This window comes from Colletotrichum karsti, assembly GCF_011947395.1.
Source record: "Colletotrichum karsti strain CkLH20 chromosome Unknown Scaffold42, whole genome shotgun sequence".
In the NCBI taxonomy this organism is placed as follows: Eukaryota; Fungi; Ascomycota; class Sordariomycetes; order Glomerellales; family Glomerellaceae; genus Colletotrichum; species Colletotrichum karsti.
Window position 1 is genome coordinate 237117 of NW_024065942.1, and position 16655 is coordinate 253771.

Sequence of the window (16655 nt, forward strand, 5' to 3'; positions counted from 1 at the left end):
CCGTCGAGAATCGTCGCTCTCTTGCGCCCGCCATCACCGCTTCAGAGGCCATGATCATCCAGCGCGAAGTCCAACACCACAACCTTTCTTTCCTTCTCTTCGGTTCGCGTGAATATCGAAATCATCTGCCTCGACCCCGAAACAAATGTCTCGAGCTGCGGTTCCCCGGAGAAGCCATCCCCTTGCCACAAGCAACGGTATTCCACGCCCGTCGTCGCATCCGGAGGCAGCCCAGCGCCCACGAGCGTCAGTTTGTCGTCTCGATTCCCCGGCAGCGCAAACACCACCGTCCTTTTCCCGGGTAAAGCAATGACATCTCCCCGCGCCCCCGTCCGCGTCGGTAGCGCGTCAGGCAGCGCGTATCTGCTCCATTGGCCTTCCGGGCTGCGGTAGTAGTGCATCCAGACTTCGTTTTCTCGATTGAGGACATGGAAGCCGCCGTCCTCGTCGGCCGCCTGTGCCTCCTGATTCAGAATGCCGCTGTTCTGCGGGATGTCGAAGATGGTCAGCCCATCCGCGTCTGGGAACACCGTCTCTCCGACCTCCAGATTCGCCAGGCGCTCGCCCTTGGTGTTGTTGAACGTTTTACCCAGGTCGTCGCTCGAGACGTAGAATAGGTTGTAGTTGTTCTCCGGCCCATTCGGTCCTGCTTGCACCGTATGGAGTCTCGCTTCCGGATCGTCGACGCCCTCGTACCAGACGAAGCCCCTGTATGTCCCCGAGACATGCAGTCGGCCGTTGGCGTAAGAGATGCCGTTGATGTAGGGGTTGTTCTTGACGCCTGTGAGAAATTGGCCGATGTAAGAGTAAGACGTGCTCTTATTGTTGTACTTGAAGAGGTGATCCGACCCTGCACCGGCTCTGCATTTCGTGCATCCGCGTCAGCTGCGCGCTCGCTTCAGCGAAATTGGAGTTCTCAACTCACATGCCAATTCGATAGCTCAGCAGCAGATCGTCATCGACGCGTATGAACCGTGGGTAGGTCGTTTCGAGGAAAATCTTTTCAATCGCCAGCTGACCTGTCCGAGTATATCCCGGCAGTTGATTATGTGTCGGACTGAACAGTGATGGCTCCCATCTGTGTGCTTCAGGGTTCGTGGCGACGCCCGGTACTGACATTCGAAAGTGCAGTCTACATCCATCGAGATTCACGTCAGGTCTGTTTCTCAGGGCTCGAACCTCGCAACTCACGGGTCACAGTGGTGGTCAAACGCGACGTGGATGGTTCCATCGCCGGCGCACACACCGATTGAGATTGTGTTGTGTCCATCATCCGCCGTTTGCTCATAGTCCTTGAACGTCAATGTCTGCCATTCGCCTACTGAGTCTCGGATGGGCCGTCTGGCGATGCTGACGAAGAGAACGTTGCTTGTCGCATCTTTGTGACTGTAAAAACAGGCGTACTGCCACCCGTTAAAGGTCGTCAACGCGTCTTGCTGGAATGAGTTGGCATTGATCCGATGTTCGCGACGCGCATCAAGCGCCAACTCGGATTGTGACACAAACTTCAACTGGGATGACATCTCGCCCTGGTTTGTTGGAGTCATCAAAGTCAAATACGCAAACCGACAAGTTGACATGGAACCCCGCGCGCAAAACCGCGATCCCCCTCCATTTTCACCATCGTGACGTAGCGAAATCCTTCCCGGCTGGGTTCGGGGAAAATGGAGCCGAGTCGATGCGATGGGCGGATGGCCGCGCGACGATTCCCCCGATCGACCGACGCCGCTACCGTCCCCGAAGCTTCCCCCGCTCACCGACACCGCTGTGCGACCCGGCGGTTCCATCGACGCCCGATACTACTTCACCAACGGTTGGTTAGCTAGTCAATGGCATGTTGGAGCCGGCAAGATCGAGGCCGTCGAACCATGCCAACCCCCGCAGTTTTCCCCAGTTCCCCGCGTTGGCAAGCATGTGCTGCTTGGTTCTGCCAATGAGGCGCGCCGGAGGAGGACTCGATATGAAGTCGGGATCCATTCAAGCAAACAAGACTTTGAGGGTCGAGCCATTGGGGCGGTAATGATGGGCAGCAGGATGTAACATTGAAAAAATTGGATATAAACAACGAGAAACGTCCAGACAAAGTGGAACTTATCCTGGTGGCCTGCGTCGAACGCCTTCTCTGTAATTATCGCGAAGCTCAAGAGTCAGACTACTTCCAACTGGCAATATGGCTTGGAAGGGGAAGAAGCTCAACAACAATGACAACCGTCAGGCGTTGGAGGCGACTACGCCAACCAGCACCAAGACCGTCCCGTGGACGAAGGATCCCGGACTCCGGCCGCTAAACTTCGCATTGTTTTTCCTCCTCTTCGGCGACGTGGCTCACGGTTTCGACGGATCGCTCATCAACAACCTGCAACAGATCAACCGATGGCAAGATGGTTTGTCATAGCCGACCACATTGACTCGCACAACAGCATGCTAACCCATCCACCGCCAGACTTCAATCATCCTCGTGACAGCCTCCTCGGAGCTCTCAGCGCGTCTTACTGGATCGGTAACATCATCGGTGTGTTGCTGATCCCTCTTATCGCCGATCGATTCGGGCGTCGCCTGGCCATCGCAGCCGGTTGCTTCCTCTGCATCATCGGCGCCGTCATCTGCACTGTGACCACGAGTACCGGGGCTTTCATCGCCGGTCGTATTCTGCTCGGCATGGGCGGAGTCATGTGCTCCTCCGTCTCGACGGTCCTGATGACGGAACTCGCATACCCTGCCCATCGCGCCACGGCCACGGCGCTGAGCAGCACCACATACAGCGTCGGCTCCATCTTGGCGTCGTGGGTTGCGTTTGGAAGCTTCCGCATTTCAGATTCTTGGTAAGTACTTCCGTGTTTAAGGAACTCCCTGTACTGGAACGGCTATTGACCAGAGTTCGCGCAGGGCTTGGCGCACGCCGACTGTCATCCAAGCTGCTCCTAGTGCCATGGTGTTGGTTGGACTCTTCTTCCTCCCCGAGTAGGTTTGCCAAGCAATCTTCCTTGACTCGTGATGGTTAACTTTCATTGTAGATCGCCAAGATGGCTCTGCAGTAAGGGCAAGGAGCAGACGGCATTGGATATTCTGACAAAATACCACGGCGCCGGAGATGTCAACGACATTGTTGTTCAGCACGAGTACAACGAGATCAAGGACACTATTGAGGCCGAAATGACTCAGAACAAGAACCCCTTCCACCTCAAGGCTCTCTTCGCTACCAAGGGTAACCGCTACCGGTCTTTCATCATCATATGGTGCGGTATCTGCAAGCAATGGTCCGGTAAGATTGGTACTACATGTTCCTGGCTGTTAAATAACTGCTAAACGGTTCTTTAGGTAATGGTTTGGTGTCTTACTACCTCGGGAGCATGCTCAAGGGTGCTGGTATCACCAAGCAGATTGAGACGACCCTCATCACGGCTACCTCCCAGATGTTCAGCTTTGCCTGCTCATTTGCCTTTGCTTTCCTGCCTGCTCGTGTTGGTCGCAGGCCGTTGATGTTGACCAGTATGGCTCTCATGTGGGTTGTTTTTGCCATAATCACAGGTACGACGGGAGCCTACGTCGAGACTGGAAACCGTCCGGCGAGTTACACCACCGTTGCGTTCATCTACCTATACAGTGGAGTCCACAACCTTGGCTGGACTGGTGCTCAGATGCTTTATAGTAAGTACTGCCTCGTGGCCAACGGGCCAGGCATCCCGGATGAAAGATTTGCTCACGGATATTAGTTGTCGAGATCCTCCCCTACCACATTCGAGCCAAGGGCATGGCCATGTTCAGCTTGGTCGCGGGTATCTGTGGAGCCTTCAATACCTACGTTAACCCTGTGGGCATTGCTGCCATGTCGTGGAAGTTCTACTTCTTCTACGTCGGCTGGATTCTCGTCCAGTTTGTGGTCGTCTACCTTGTCTTCCCCGAGGTAAGCACGTTCGTTGTCAGGAACCCAGGAACAGCTGCTGACTCTCGCAGACCAAGGGACCCAGTTTGGAGCAGATTGCGCTGCTCTTTGACGGAAAAGATGCCCAGCTTGGACGAACTAATGCTATTATTGACGAGATGTTTGATGAGAAAGACGGAGTTGCGGTTGAGACGAGAGAGAAGCAGTGACTGCGGCTACCCTGCATTCAGCCGATGATGAAATGAATTTCTCGCTCAAACATTATGTCTTGGCAACGTCCCAGAGAGTTAGTGTTACTAAAAATTGACATTGATATCACTAGTAGAGTCTCGTGAATATCGGCGGACTCCTCGTTGGTTTCGTTTCATGGCCGCCTTGATTTCTATCTGCCTTGCCAAGAGGCTCAATGAGGAAATGAATCGCCTTTAGCCGTCTTCTTTCTCACTGTCTACCACGTGGGAGCTAAGAAATCGTAAAATGACGAGCAGGTCATATTCTCTGTTTACAAACAAAGTCTATTGTAAAGCCATACTGCCAAGCTGTTTGAGCAGGCTCGTCCACAGCCCGGGTGGCCAGTAGTACGAGATCCCGTTGGTCATTACAAGCTCAGACGGGCGCTATATCCAACTCTGACAGTTTGCCATCCCGCGGGATCCTGTGGGTACGCGTCGTTCTTTCAAGCACATGGGTGGTGGCGGCGGCGGGATCTTCTCCGCCGAGCAACCTCATTACGATGGGATAGTTGCAAGGGGGCTCAGATCTGAAAGATCTGCTTACCGCCACTTTGGACCGTCTTGTTAGGGTTTCTGCACGTCCCGGGGAGAGCACTGCCACGACAGAAAGGTTGAGTTGAAGGCTGCGAGATGGGACAAAACAGGTGCCACTTCCGTCGAACACTTTGGTCTTCTAATCTATAGAATAGAAAGAGGCGAAGAGCCGCAACTAACGCCCTCGGTCCTCCATACCTAATCTCAGCCCATCGCGATACCGAGCTGAAAGAGCAATCGAACAGACTTACGCACCGTTAAATCAGATCTTTCAGCACCCCTTGCGGCCTTTGCCATTCCGCTCAATTTGACTCACGAGAACGAGATGGAATGAGAGTTCCCCAAAGAGATGAAACCAGAACGTGAACTCTGTCCACCCACCTCGAGATGACTTCAGATCGCCCGGCAAATAACAATCTTCCTTTCCCAAACGCCGACAGTTTCGGAGCTTACTTCGCAGCAGCTGTCAGTGATGGTGGCCCACAACCTCTCCTCCGTGCCTTGTTCCTGGTCTCATTCATCTGGGGGCCCTAGTCAACAACATGCATGTGGATTCATGGGGTAACCAAACACAACGACGAATGGCCTAGGACGGGACGATTCCGAACAAAGTACTGCTCGCTTCCGCTGTCCCATTTCATTAACTTTTGGGATTCTTTCCAAATCTGGACAGCCCACCGAGGAAGGTCGCCGAGTAAGGTCTATGTACCTGTCATCAGGTTTGAGCTTCGTCCGGCGTCGTCGACCGGCTCGGATAGCGCCGAGGGCTGAAGCGAGTATCACGAAGAGGACCACAACTCCATGTTTTTTTACATTCGTTTGGCTCTACTGGCAAATCCCAAGAGTGTAACTGAAATTGACAGAAATTTGACCTCAAATTGAATATGTAGAGAAGTTCCATACCCAGGGTATATCATTGCTTGAGCCGTTCGGGCTGTGTGAAGCCCATCCCACCGTTAATGTACATCTAATAATTGGTAGACCGACTTCCCAATGCTGTGTTATGCCAGCCTTCATGAGCCTGAACGAATCCCAAGTACCAGGCGACCTAATCCCCCAAAGACCTCCTTGATGAACTCGTGGACGTGCCACTGAAAGAACTCATGTCGCTCGTTTTCCTGCCTAACGCCGCCAGTTTCGGTCGCGTAACCTGTGGTCTCGTGTTGACTTCGACAGAGACCGTCGTGACTGTTTCGCACTGAATCGCCATTCCCATAACTGAACCCTCGCCCATGCCGAATCCTCTCATGCTGTCTGTGCTGGTGCTTCCGTCGACCTTGAGCCCTCTAAGGCTGCCAGATTTGGGCCCCTTCAAGGTCATCCTCTCGTTCCATTTACCCCGCAGCGATCGTTTCGGTAGCTCGATGCCGCCGGTGACTATCGTGGTGTTGCCGAACTTTGGCGGTTGAGGGCACATAAATGCAAACGTCTCCAAACCAGTCTCCTGTGACGGTGGTCCGTCCGCTGCGAAGACGATGGATCTTCTAGTTGAAGAGTATAAAACGACATCGAGCCAGCCGTTCGATGCGATCATGGCTCCGGCGAAGCAGAAGTACATGAGTGATACTTCGTGGCCGGCCATGGAAGCAAGGCGGCCGGCAGCTAGAGGTGAGGTACAGACAACATACACCAGAGGGTAGAGTAGGAAGGTGTGTTGCCGAGCGTAGTCCGGAATTCCAGGTAAGTGTCTGAGGATAGTCGTCAGGCACATTATTCGCGGCCACTTGGGTTTGGGACGCTCGCTTAACGAAGTATTACTTCGACAAGACGCATTCCCGGAGTCTGAGCCGACGCAAGTGGACGATCCACTGCGTGTGGACAAAAGGGATGATTCGCCGCGGTTTGATGACCTTCCGCAGGTTGATGATAGTGAGTATCCTCCGCAATTCGATGATAGCGATGATCCGCCGCAGTTTGCTGATTCAGAGCTAATCGCTTCAGGTTCTGAGATGGTGCAACAGGGGACGACTCCCCCGCTCCTCCTTGCAATTCTCTGGAGGTGCAAAAAGATTATGAAGTAGATTACTGTTGTGACAATCAAGGAAATAAAGATCCAGAGGTAGTGTAGAGTTAAGCGGATGTCCTGGTACTTGGAGTTGATCCAACACTATTGCCGTGTTAGTCCACACGACTCAATGTCAGTTCTCGCCAACACCGACTTACCCACGCGCCGGCTCGAACGTATAAGCCGCCGTCATTTTTGCCATTGTCTGTTACAATGATTCCCATAATTCCCGTTCCGTACACGAATCCCCACATCATGATGATTGCCGTATGAAACGCCCATGTTGGTAATTGTTTCGCCCTCACAATGGACATATACGTGTGGATAGCGATGCCTGTGATGAAGACGGAGGATGCTAGGTCGCCGGTAGAGACGAACCATCCCTGGGTCCAGCAAGTTCCGGTTCCCACTTCGATGGCATTTCTCGTAAGCCACTCGACGTTAAGTAGGAACGCCAGCGCCTGCTGGATGTCGGCGAGTAAAAGGTTGAATATTAGTACAAGGAACTGGTTAGGTGGCTCGTTGATTGCTCTTCGTATCCATGTCTCCTTCATCGGTTTTTCTTGTTCCTGCCGCGACGCCGTCCACTCGCTCGGAATAATAAACACCGCGTCCGTCGGTGCCGGTGACTCGACCTTGGCTATCGGGTCCTTCTTCACTTCTTTCGGTGGCCCGTTATGCCATGATATCAGCTTGTAGGTGAGAAACATCAACAAGCCCAGGCTGGTGAAGAAGGAGATAAACCCCATCGTTGCCACGGCGGCGAGGCCATGACGAAGGACCGGAGGCAACGGACGGATGGAGTAAGGCGAGTTGTCCGAGTCGTATCGGTCTATCGACTCGTTCATCTCCGCAATGTTGAATTTGTCGGCGACGTTGCGCAGCTGCGTGACGATGTCATCGGGAAACCATGGGCAGGTTGCTAGTGGGGTTATATGACGAAAGCTTGTGACCGGTGATCTCGAGCTGGGGGTAAGGCGGAGCTGTGGAGGATATAAGAAAGATCAAAGTCCGAGGCAGACCCTGGTTGAGGAAGTCAAACTACAAAAAATCTCAGAGATCGAGGCGCATCTGACAATTCTCCGAGCGCCAAGAGTACTTATCCCGCCAAGCTACACTAACATGTCGAGTCAAATCGAGTCAAGGTAGTTGACATAGTAGCAGATGCCGTCGTATACATGGACGGTTATTGCTCTTCGGAGTCCATCGGGAAACAAACCGCGCCACCGAGGGGCCGTTGTGCGTGGAGCGCACTGGTAAACACCTGATCTCTCATGGATTCGGCGATTAGAGTTCGCGATATTGTGGTGTACGACATCGGCCGGCTGGTAGGGCGTCTGGGATTTTGCAAAGAGGTGTGCATGTTCCATCCCCGTTCCAAATCGTTCCAGCCTAAAGTTTGTCCTGACGGTGCCAGGCCCAACATCAGCTCGGCGTCCCGCGGATCGGGGTGACTAAGATTCTCTTCGACTGGCCGCCGGTCGCTCTGAGGAGCAGGGCTGTCCCACGCAACATGTGTAAGGGATTTCAGCATTCACGAGTTTCGATTGGTTCGCTCGTAAAATGTTAACTCTGAAAAGCCTTCTAAATGTCCGAGCACAAAGTGATGCCACGAGTTGGGGGTGCCAACCGTGCGCTTCCCGTACATAGCAGTTGAATCCGCCGTGTTCTGAGACACCATGAACGGTTGGACTCTGCCTGGTCCCCGGAGTGACCCCGGTTAACTCGGGTAGATCAGTCAACTTATCCCACGCTTCTCCATGTTGCGGTCTCTCAAGGGATCCGCAAATAAACCAAGAAACCGAAGAGTACTTCCACGAAGGCCACATGGCTCTGACAACATGGGCCGTCTTATTAGTCCCCCCACGCTCATCATAGCGAAGTGGAGGTTGTGACCCGGGTCTTCGGACATTTTTCTGTCAACCGAGAGGGTCCGACGTTGATCAATCTGGGGGAATCCACCTTATGAACAGGCGATCGGCTAAGTTGTCAGACGATCATCGAGATGCAGACCAAGAAGGCCACAAGAAGCGACGAAACATCGTCAAAAAGTCTTGGAGATATCCACTTTGCCTCCCGTTGAATATGATGCTTATGGGGGCGATTGGTCGAGATCTAGCTTTCTACCACGTGGATATGTTACTTCTAGAATAGCGCATATCTTCCGAGAGCACAAGCAACCAGTCGTGGCAGCCAGTGCACGATCCGAGTCGAAGTAAGCAGAGCTTCAAACAAGGCTGCTGTTTTGTGTATGGTTTAGCAACAAAAGTCGGGACAGAGTATGGTTTATTCCCGTTCAACAGCCTGACAGATCTTCAACTCAAATGCTGTAGCAGCTCAATCTGCGTGGTATGCAAGATGAGAAGTTTGCTGTTATCCAGCTTCTTCCGAAGTCTAACGGCTTGACCGGTAGATTCGGATGACTCCTGTACCGTATATTTCACACACCACTGGCACCTCCGTGTCGCTGATCCCGTCCATATCCACTGGTGCCTGCATGTGTATTTATTTTATCAGGTAATCGGAGAGCGCGGGATGTTGCTGAATCCGTACATAAACTTTCACAGTCGTCTGAAGACCAGTGCATTCGCACGAAAGGATGGTAATCTCTGTTTCCCATGACTCTCGCGTGTCTTTTCACGACACCTTCGGGATTCGGGGATGTTCAACAAGTGTCATCGAGTTTCTCTGCTGGCGTGATGAGCCCATGTTGAGTTCTCGAACGACATTCCACCACAATGTTTCGAGAACATCGTGTCGTTTCCGGACAAATATGCCTACATACGCCAGAATCTGATCGCTTACCGGATGTTTTCCCGGATGTGTCATCCTAGCTTCGGAGGACCCGTGCTCTGAGTTCTGCTAAACATCGGGTAGTCCTTCGGATGCTGCTGTACCTGCATGTCATGAACGACTCAACCACCACAGGCTGTACCGTATTCGCTTTTTACACGAGATATCTGGCGAGGGAAAATTCGTCGCAGTATATTCGGATCTAATGTCTTGGAGCACCTTCCGAAGTATCAATAGACACGGCGAAGGCCGCTTGTAGAGACGTAGGAATTGTCTGGACGGTACTGCCACAAACAACCTCTGGTACATTCACGGCAACACCGAGAGCAGTCTCCGATCTCGAAGATGTTTCCCAATGGCTTGCGTGTGTTCTAGCCGATCCACCTCTCACATGTAGACAGTAGACTATCCCCTGGTTCCCCTCAGATTCTAGACCGGCGATACTGATTACACGGGCGTCTTACTCCATGACTATGAGTAAGTCTCTGTAACCCGTCGGCTCAGGCATCTTCTCGGCATTCTCTCCGACACCCTACACGAGAGAAGTTTGAGAGATATCAAGTACCGAAGGGTCTTTACAGCAGCTCATTTCTGCCATTACAGAACTAGTGCGCGTGTCAGTCGCCGTACGTGATCTCCTGAAACCAAGGGTGGGTTAGGATGGGCAAGCATGAAGTTCGGATAAATACAATCTCAGGTACGCCCGAATTGCGGCTGCGGGCAACTCTTCAACGGCAGGCAAGTGAGTGATTACTCATGCTTTGCTGTGAGAGCTTGAATAGCGGGCGCTGACGATGGTGTAGGTGGCGATACGCGATGTTGGTGGGGACTCTTCCAGGAGGAACTTCAGCTCTACGGAGCTATATCTACTGGTGAAACAACCACAGCGCGTCTCACCATAGTGTCTCCTGCCAAAAGCCTTTACCCGATGCTTGGTCAGAGACCTCGACAGCACGAGGCTGATTCAGTCTATAGTTTGGATTAGAAGAAGTAGAGCGCTCCACCGGTTCCCATGGGGTCGAGGAACGTGTCTCGGATATCAAACTTTTCGTCAGCTTTCTCTGTGTGCCGAATCTCTCGAGGAAGGAGTGTTTTCCTTTCGCAGAGTACCATTGTTTTGCTCGGGTATCAACTGCCGGGTTGATAGCGCAGAGATTTCAGCGTTCTGGTGAGTGAGCCTTTCTTGCGGTTATCTTCGACCTGCAGTCATGCTTTGTCTCTGTAACAGGCCCGCAGTCTTTTGACTATGGCTGATGTTGATCACAATTTCTTAGAAGTTATGTTTACGGGTTCGTGGCATGTACGTCTCTGGCGAAACATTGTCTGGGCATTGGTTATTCATACGACTATCAGCTGAGGGATATTTTCGCCTCAGTAGATAAGCGCCAGTACATCTTCTTCTCACTTGGAAGTACAGCATGTCCAATTTCGATAACATTACAAGCCATTGGATTTGTTCCAAAGGGTTTCCACCTCTTCGGCCGAAGCTTGCAGTAGCGTACTGCCACCGGCAATGACCTGAACGAAACTGTCACCGGAATGTCTCAAAGGTACATTAGTTTTGGTACGTTTGGTCCGCGTCTCTTCTGATCCTACACCTCAGTAAGCACATATCATTGTATCCTCACTAATGTGTTTCGGCAGAGCCATCGGATGACTATCGCCAGTTGATATTCGTCTGCAAGATATCAGCTTCGTTCTTTTGAAAACTGAGCCTATGCCATCCAGTGCAGGCCGTGCTTTCATGAGATCTCCCACTAACAAACAAGAACGGTAGTCACCCACGCTTCGCATGCGGCGAAGACGCAATATCACATCACGAAACTGCCGCGTATACTCCGAACCACGGATGTCTTCTCGTCGACGGTCTCACGACCAGCCTCAACTTCTACACACTGTTCCTCTTCATTCGAGTCATTTACAAGATCGAGGTTATCGACTGTTCCAGGATCGTGCATTTTGGCCATAGTCACGGCAAGAGAAATGGAACTGTTTGACAACCCCTGAGCTATAGCGGCACAGGAGCAACATTAAAAGCCTCACAAAGCTTACAGATCAAAATAAGCAGTCTAGAAGACACAAGCTGGCGCTAACATTGTCCTATTTTGGTCTGACGGCCCGGATATTGCGGCAGCCCAGCAATGCAGGGTGAACCACAATCGAACTCGCCATCATTAGAAAGGCTGGGAAGCTGCCTGAGACTCTTCCTAAATCACTAACAAGGAACTTTAGGGTCTTGAACTCGACGAAGACAGAAAATAACGAGACTGTTGATGGGATTCCGCGGTATCTCATGGTCGCTAGTCCTGATGTCAATGTGATTGAACTACAGCCTCAAGCTTAGAATAGCCGGGACCTCCGAGTTTGTGACATGACTTTGCCCGGTCAATTTCAGCTAGATTGGAGCTTGGCCTCTCGAGGTTATGTGCGCACAGTTCCAGTACAATACAAAGGTAACGGTGAAAAGTTGCAAACTATCTCAGACTTTTGGCACGTTGAGGACGCAGCTGGATACATGGACTCATTTCATAGCAGGGATCCTCTGATAAAGACTAATTGGATTTTTAAGACTCTTGAAAAGGGACTAACATAAAGGAGAGAGCAATACAGGCTATGTGCACTTACTAGATCAGACGTCTCTACTGCCGCTGAATGGGACGACAGCCGTTCTAGTCTGGGGCCTGCTTGCATATCTCACGTTACAATACCCCTTCCAGCGCTGAATGGCTCTCTAGCTATGCCATGTTCCATTCCAGAACGAATGGATCTAGAAGATCTTGTTTCACGATGCGCGGGTTCAGTTATAAGGTTGGTGTGGCGGATATAGCTGCCCTTACGGGAACGCGAAGCCGAGTCCGAGATTCCGCGCGACGCGGACAGACAGATTTGATGGCGGAGCATCTCCGACAAGGAGATTCATGCCATCGTAGGGACGAACCTCCGACTTCATCTTCTGAGGAAGTTTAAGCTTCGGCTCCGAAGGGTTGCCGCAAGAAATCTGTATCGAATGCCGCACCAATGGTTTTGCGCTTCTAGCGACCGTCGGTTTCGGTCCTTAAGATCTATGTCTCCTTGATAACACTGGTATCTGGCCTGATCGAGGTACTCTGTACGGCTTCAAAAGTAGACAATATTGAAGCCTTGACCAAGTGATGTTTCATCTTGCCGATAGCCGGTCATCCCAAGTCATTCATCTAAACCAATATGACCACTTTCTCGGATACTCGAAATATGCTCATGTGATTGGTAGTCTTTCAAGAGCAAGTGGTTTGTGGTCAAGATGAATCAGACCAACAACTGCAGCAGCCTCTCATCGTGCCAGAAATCCCAGACAGCTGTTGAAGCTTCATGTTTGAAGTAGGATTACTGTGGTGTTCATTTCAAGCGTGGGATGCCAACTATTTTCAGATTTTTAACTACGAAACGAAGGGTATACGATAAACAATCACCACAATTGTGAATTAGGGAACGACAGCAAAGCATCCCAAGTCCCATGAGTACCGTCACTCGCTCCCCACGATAAGTTCGCGAACGGTCGTCCGCATTCGTCGTCTCGGGTTCCCGCAGAAGCAATCCGTCCACGGATTATGTGATTCATCAACACAACACAGGCTCATTCTCCTCCGTGGTGATGCTCAGCATTCTCATCATGGTACAGTGGTGGGCAGACCGCAGTCTTCTTCTGGAAGATCCACCGCTTTGTCCACCAAGGCAACACAGTGAAGAGCTGGTAAGAAGCATGCTTGCGGTCGGGGACCCCAAAGACGTAGTCGAGCTCTTCGAGAGATTTCTGCTTTGTTTCTGGTACAAACAGAAACTTCGCCGTGTCAACAACGGTCTTGTTCTCAGCATCAGGCCCGGGAAACTTACTATGAGCGCCAATGCGACCAGATTGAGACCCGCGTAGAACGAGAAGGCTCCAGTAGCCGTCATTGCAATCAACATCCGAGGGAATGTGAGCGAAAGCACCGAGGCCCAAAAGTTGTTGGTCGCGACAGCCCAAGACATGCCGATCTCACGATGAGAAAGGGGGAAGACCTCGGCCGAGTACATGAAAGGGACTGGCCCCTCACCCGGGGAATAGAATGCGGCGAAGAGGTAGACGAAGGTTGCGACAGCTGCAATCCGAGCCGTACTATTCTCAGAGTCCTTATCGATGAGGTAGCACAGACCGGCAGCTACGCATGTCAGATTAGCCTCACGCATGACGTGACAAAAGCTTGAGCTGGTTGGGAGGGCAGCACTAACCAAGAAGAGTCCAAAACATGTTCGGGAAGGTGAAGAGCAAGAGTGTTCGGCGACCGAAAGTGTCGATCGTCCACACGGCAGGCCATGCGAAGATAAAGTTAATGAGACCGAAACCGAAGCTGGCCCAAAGGGCGGTGTAGTCGCCGATGCCACTCTCTTTGAAGATGGTAGAGCTGTAGAAGGAGATGATATTGACTGTTCCCAGATTAGAGAAGAACTTGCAGTATCACGGCAGATAGAAACTTACTTCCACACATCTGTTGTGCAATCATGACAATTCCAGAGGCCCAAGTAGCTCGCCTAATGCGCGGAATGGTGAACAGTTCGACGAAGCGAGTGAACAGGTTGCTGGTAGCCTGAAGGCCAGCTTCCTGAACAAGCGCAACCTCATCTTCGAGAAGTACGTGGATGTAGTAGAGATCGCGCGCGGCTTGAAGAGGAGTGTTGCGGAGCCGCAAGAGGGAATGCCAGGCCTGCAAAGTCTTGCCCTTCTTCAGCAACCAACGAGGACTCTCTGGGCAGAAGAAGGTGCCGATCACCAGGGGCACGGCCGGGATGAAGGCTGAGCCGAACTGCAAACGCCATGCGATGTCTCCGGTTTTACCCACGGCAAGGTTGGCGCATGTGCCCAGGAAGATGCCTGTTCGGTATCGCAAATAAGCTGTCAGCTATTTCCATGGTTGTGAAACATAAAAAAGGGCTGCTGGCAACTCTATCAGGACTGCTACTTACCAAAAGCCGTCCAAACTTGCCATGACATGACTAGACCACCTCGAATGAGCGTGGGGGAATTCTCGGCGGAGAATACTGGGACGGTGACCTCTTTCAAACCCATCCCGATTCCGAGAAGCATTCTATCAAGACATGTGAGAAATTCTTCGATTGAGTTGCGATGAGAGGGATGCTGTCTTACCTGCACGCTGCAAGCTGGCCCCATGTCTGTGACACTGCCATGCCGAAAGGTGCGAGGAGTGAGAAGATGGCGGCAACGAAAATCACACCCCGACGGCCCAATAAGTCGTTCATAGGGTCAGAGATCCAGCCAGCACTGCAGGTCATATGAGAAAATTGTCTGAGGGAAATGAGGCATCATACTTACAAGAGACAGATGGTGATGTAGGGCATGGAGTTGACAAAGCCGATGATCCAACTATTCTTGGCGCAGTCACCCTCGTTCGCAACTGGACCACATGCAGAACCAGCCGTATCTGGGATACCAAGAGCGAGAGGGAAAGACAGATTGGCGCCATTGGATCCAGTCTTATCAAAGTCAGTTTCCATCAAGCATACACAACGGAGAGTGGTATCATACCTGATCCCAACCCTGAATAGCAGCAGCAATAGAGTTGAGAATGATCGTGTAGTACAGAGGCCAGGGGTGTTTCCATCTGTGGGTAACTTCCTCTCTCAGGGCGGTCTTTTCGCCCTCATCGAGCTCATCAAGAGTCTCGAAGAGTGCTGGGTTCTGAGCCACAAGAGCGCCCTTCTGCAGGAGTGGAAGAATCTCTTCCGGTAGGCCTTGAGTTCTCTGGTAGGTCGTGACCTGTTCAAGAAGTTGGGCTTTGGGAATGCCTCTCAAAGGGTTGCGGATCTCGCCTTCGAGGTTCTGAGTGAGTTCGGCGATGCTCTTCTTGCGCTCCGCTTCCTCGCTGTGACCAATGCCGTCGTGGCGGACCCTTAGGAATTGTTAGTACTGTATGGAAATATCAACGTTGAACGTATCTTGGCGCTTACGGCGATTCTGCGTCGAGTCTCTTCTCCTTTTCAGACATTTTCACGGTCAGTCAGTTGCAGATGTTGTTCAAGTTGAAGCTGCGAGTGACGATGCAAACTAGAAAACACGGTTGCAGTCTCAGTGACAGAAACCGAAGTTCCAATGAAGAGAGGGAGTAGAGCACATTAAGGCTAAATAAAGCCAGCGGGAGATCAGATTAAATAAACATACTAGCCGCTGCCGGTATGCCTGACTGAACCCTGGCGCTCCTTTAGAAGCGCGGGGAGCCTGTCTCAATCATCGCATGTACTCAGCCGTGACGGCGACTAGGAGGGCGTCTTGCCGTTCAGACGTTCGGGATGTGGAGAAACCTAAGGTTGTATGAGGTACACCAACACCAAAGAAACATGCAACCGGCGAACTACGAGGCAGACCGGCCAGCCTATCTCAGTATGAAGCGAAGTGTGAGCAACCATATTGAGCCACCCTCTAACACGATAATGCGGGGTCGCCGCCGTCTCCAATGCAGCTTACGTTACAGTACAGCATAGCAGCCTGTTGGTGTCGCCGTGGAATGGTGTACTAAGGCTTAGCCTGGTTGGTTACACGGCCGTTGGATGATCACCCCTGACGAGAGAAAGCTTCGAAGGGCTTGGTGAAGCTTAGTATTCCTTAGCCATGCTAGCTGCGTCGAGTACCGACAAAGTACGTGCGCCTCACCATCGAATCTAGGTTGCGGTCTGGGGAAGAGGGTGGGAATGGGATGACGATTGCTGCCGAGTCGGGCTCAGACTGCGTCAGTGGCGCCATCCATCAAATCCGCCCAATGACTCCGGGGACGGCGCGCTGAGGTCCGATCGCGTTAGCAACCGCCATCGTCAGACCTAAGGTCGGGTTCAGTCGATATTCTCATGGGGTTCTCCGCACGAACACCCCGGATCTCCAGTCTCGTACGTCTGGAGTGGAAAAGATTCTCGTTGGGCTGACGGAAATGGGCGGCAAAAGTGGCAGACGAGAGTATTTAGAATCTGACAGTGTCCACAAATGATGCACGAGCGACATATGCCAGTTCGACTGCCAGCAGATCTATCGTCCCGTTCGTGTGGGTTCTAGATCTGGTGTCTGGTGCCCTCCAACTTGGACTTGGGGTGAATCCACCACGCTTTTACTCAGAAAGCTGTCGAATGGAAGCCGTTGTTGTGGCGGCAATCATGCTGTAGGCCACACTTCCGGTCATCATGCAAG

The 16655-nt window shown here is 52.0% G+C and overlaps 4 protein-coding genes across 4 annotated transcripts; 1 reads left to right on the forward strand and 3 right to left on the reverse strand.

Annotated features, from left to right (window-relative positions):
- Window positions 1-41: 41 nt before the first annotated feature.
- On the reverse strand, window positions 42-1523 carry CkaCkLH20_10728 (uncharacterized protein; the record flags this gene model as incomplete). Its single annotated transcript, XM_038893442.1, has 3 exons — window positions 42-861; window positions 926-1132; window positions 1192-1523. The coding sequence occupies 3 exons, from the start codon at window positions 1521-1523 to the stop codon at window positions 42-44; spliced, it is 1359 nt and encodes a 452-aa protein (XP_038741255.1).
- A 647-nt stretch (window positions 1524-2170) lies between these two features.
- CkaCkLH20_10729 (hexose transporter protein) lies at window positions 2171-4092 on the forward strand (the record flags this gene model as incomplete). Its single annotated transcript, XM_038893443.1, has 7 exons — window positions 2171-2384; window positions 2444-2822; window positions 2887-2961; window positions 3015-3262; window positions 3319-3648; window positions 3714-3904; window positions 3955-4092. The coding sequence occupies 7 exons, from the start codon at window positions 2171-2173 to the stop codon at window positions 4090-4092; spliced, it is 1575 nt and encodes a 524-aa protein (XP_038741256.1).
- A 1606-nt stretch (window positions 4093-5698) lies between these two features.
- Window positions 5699-7973, reverse strand: CkaCkLH20_10730 (uncharacterized protein; the record flags this gene model as incomplete). The annotated part of the gene is made up of 4 exons (XM_038893444.1): window positions 5699-6338; window positions 6501-6757; window positions 6814-7539; window positions 7875-7973. The coding sequence occupies 4 exons, from the start codon at window positions 7971-7973 to the stop codon at window positions 5699-5701; spliced, it is 1722 nt and encodes a 573-aa protein (XP_038741257.1).
- A 5088-nt stretch (window positions 7974-13061) lies between these two features.
- Window positions 13062-15468, reverse strand: CkaCkLH20_10731 (sugar transporter; the record flags this gene model as incomplete). Its single annotated transcript, XM_038893445.1, has 9 exons — window positions 13062-13265; window positions 13319-13626; window positions 13697-13891; window positions 13944-14336; window positions 14429-14550; window positions 14610-14744; window positions 14796-14956; window positions 15009-15372; window positions 15431-15468. The coding sequence occupies 9 exons, from the start codon at window positions 15466-15468 to the stop codon at window positions 13062-13064; spliced, it is 1920 nt and encodes a 639-aa protein (XP_038741258.1).
- Between the last annotated feature and the right edge of the window lie 1187 nt (window positions 15469-16655).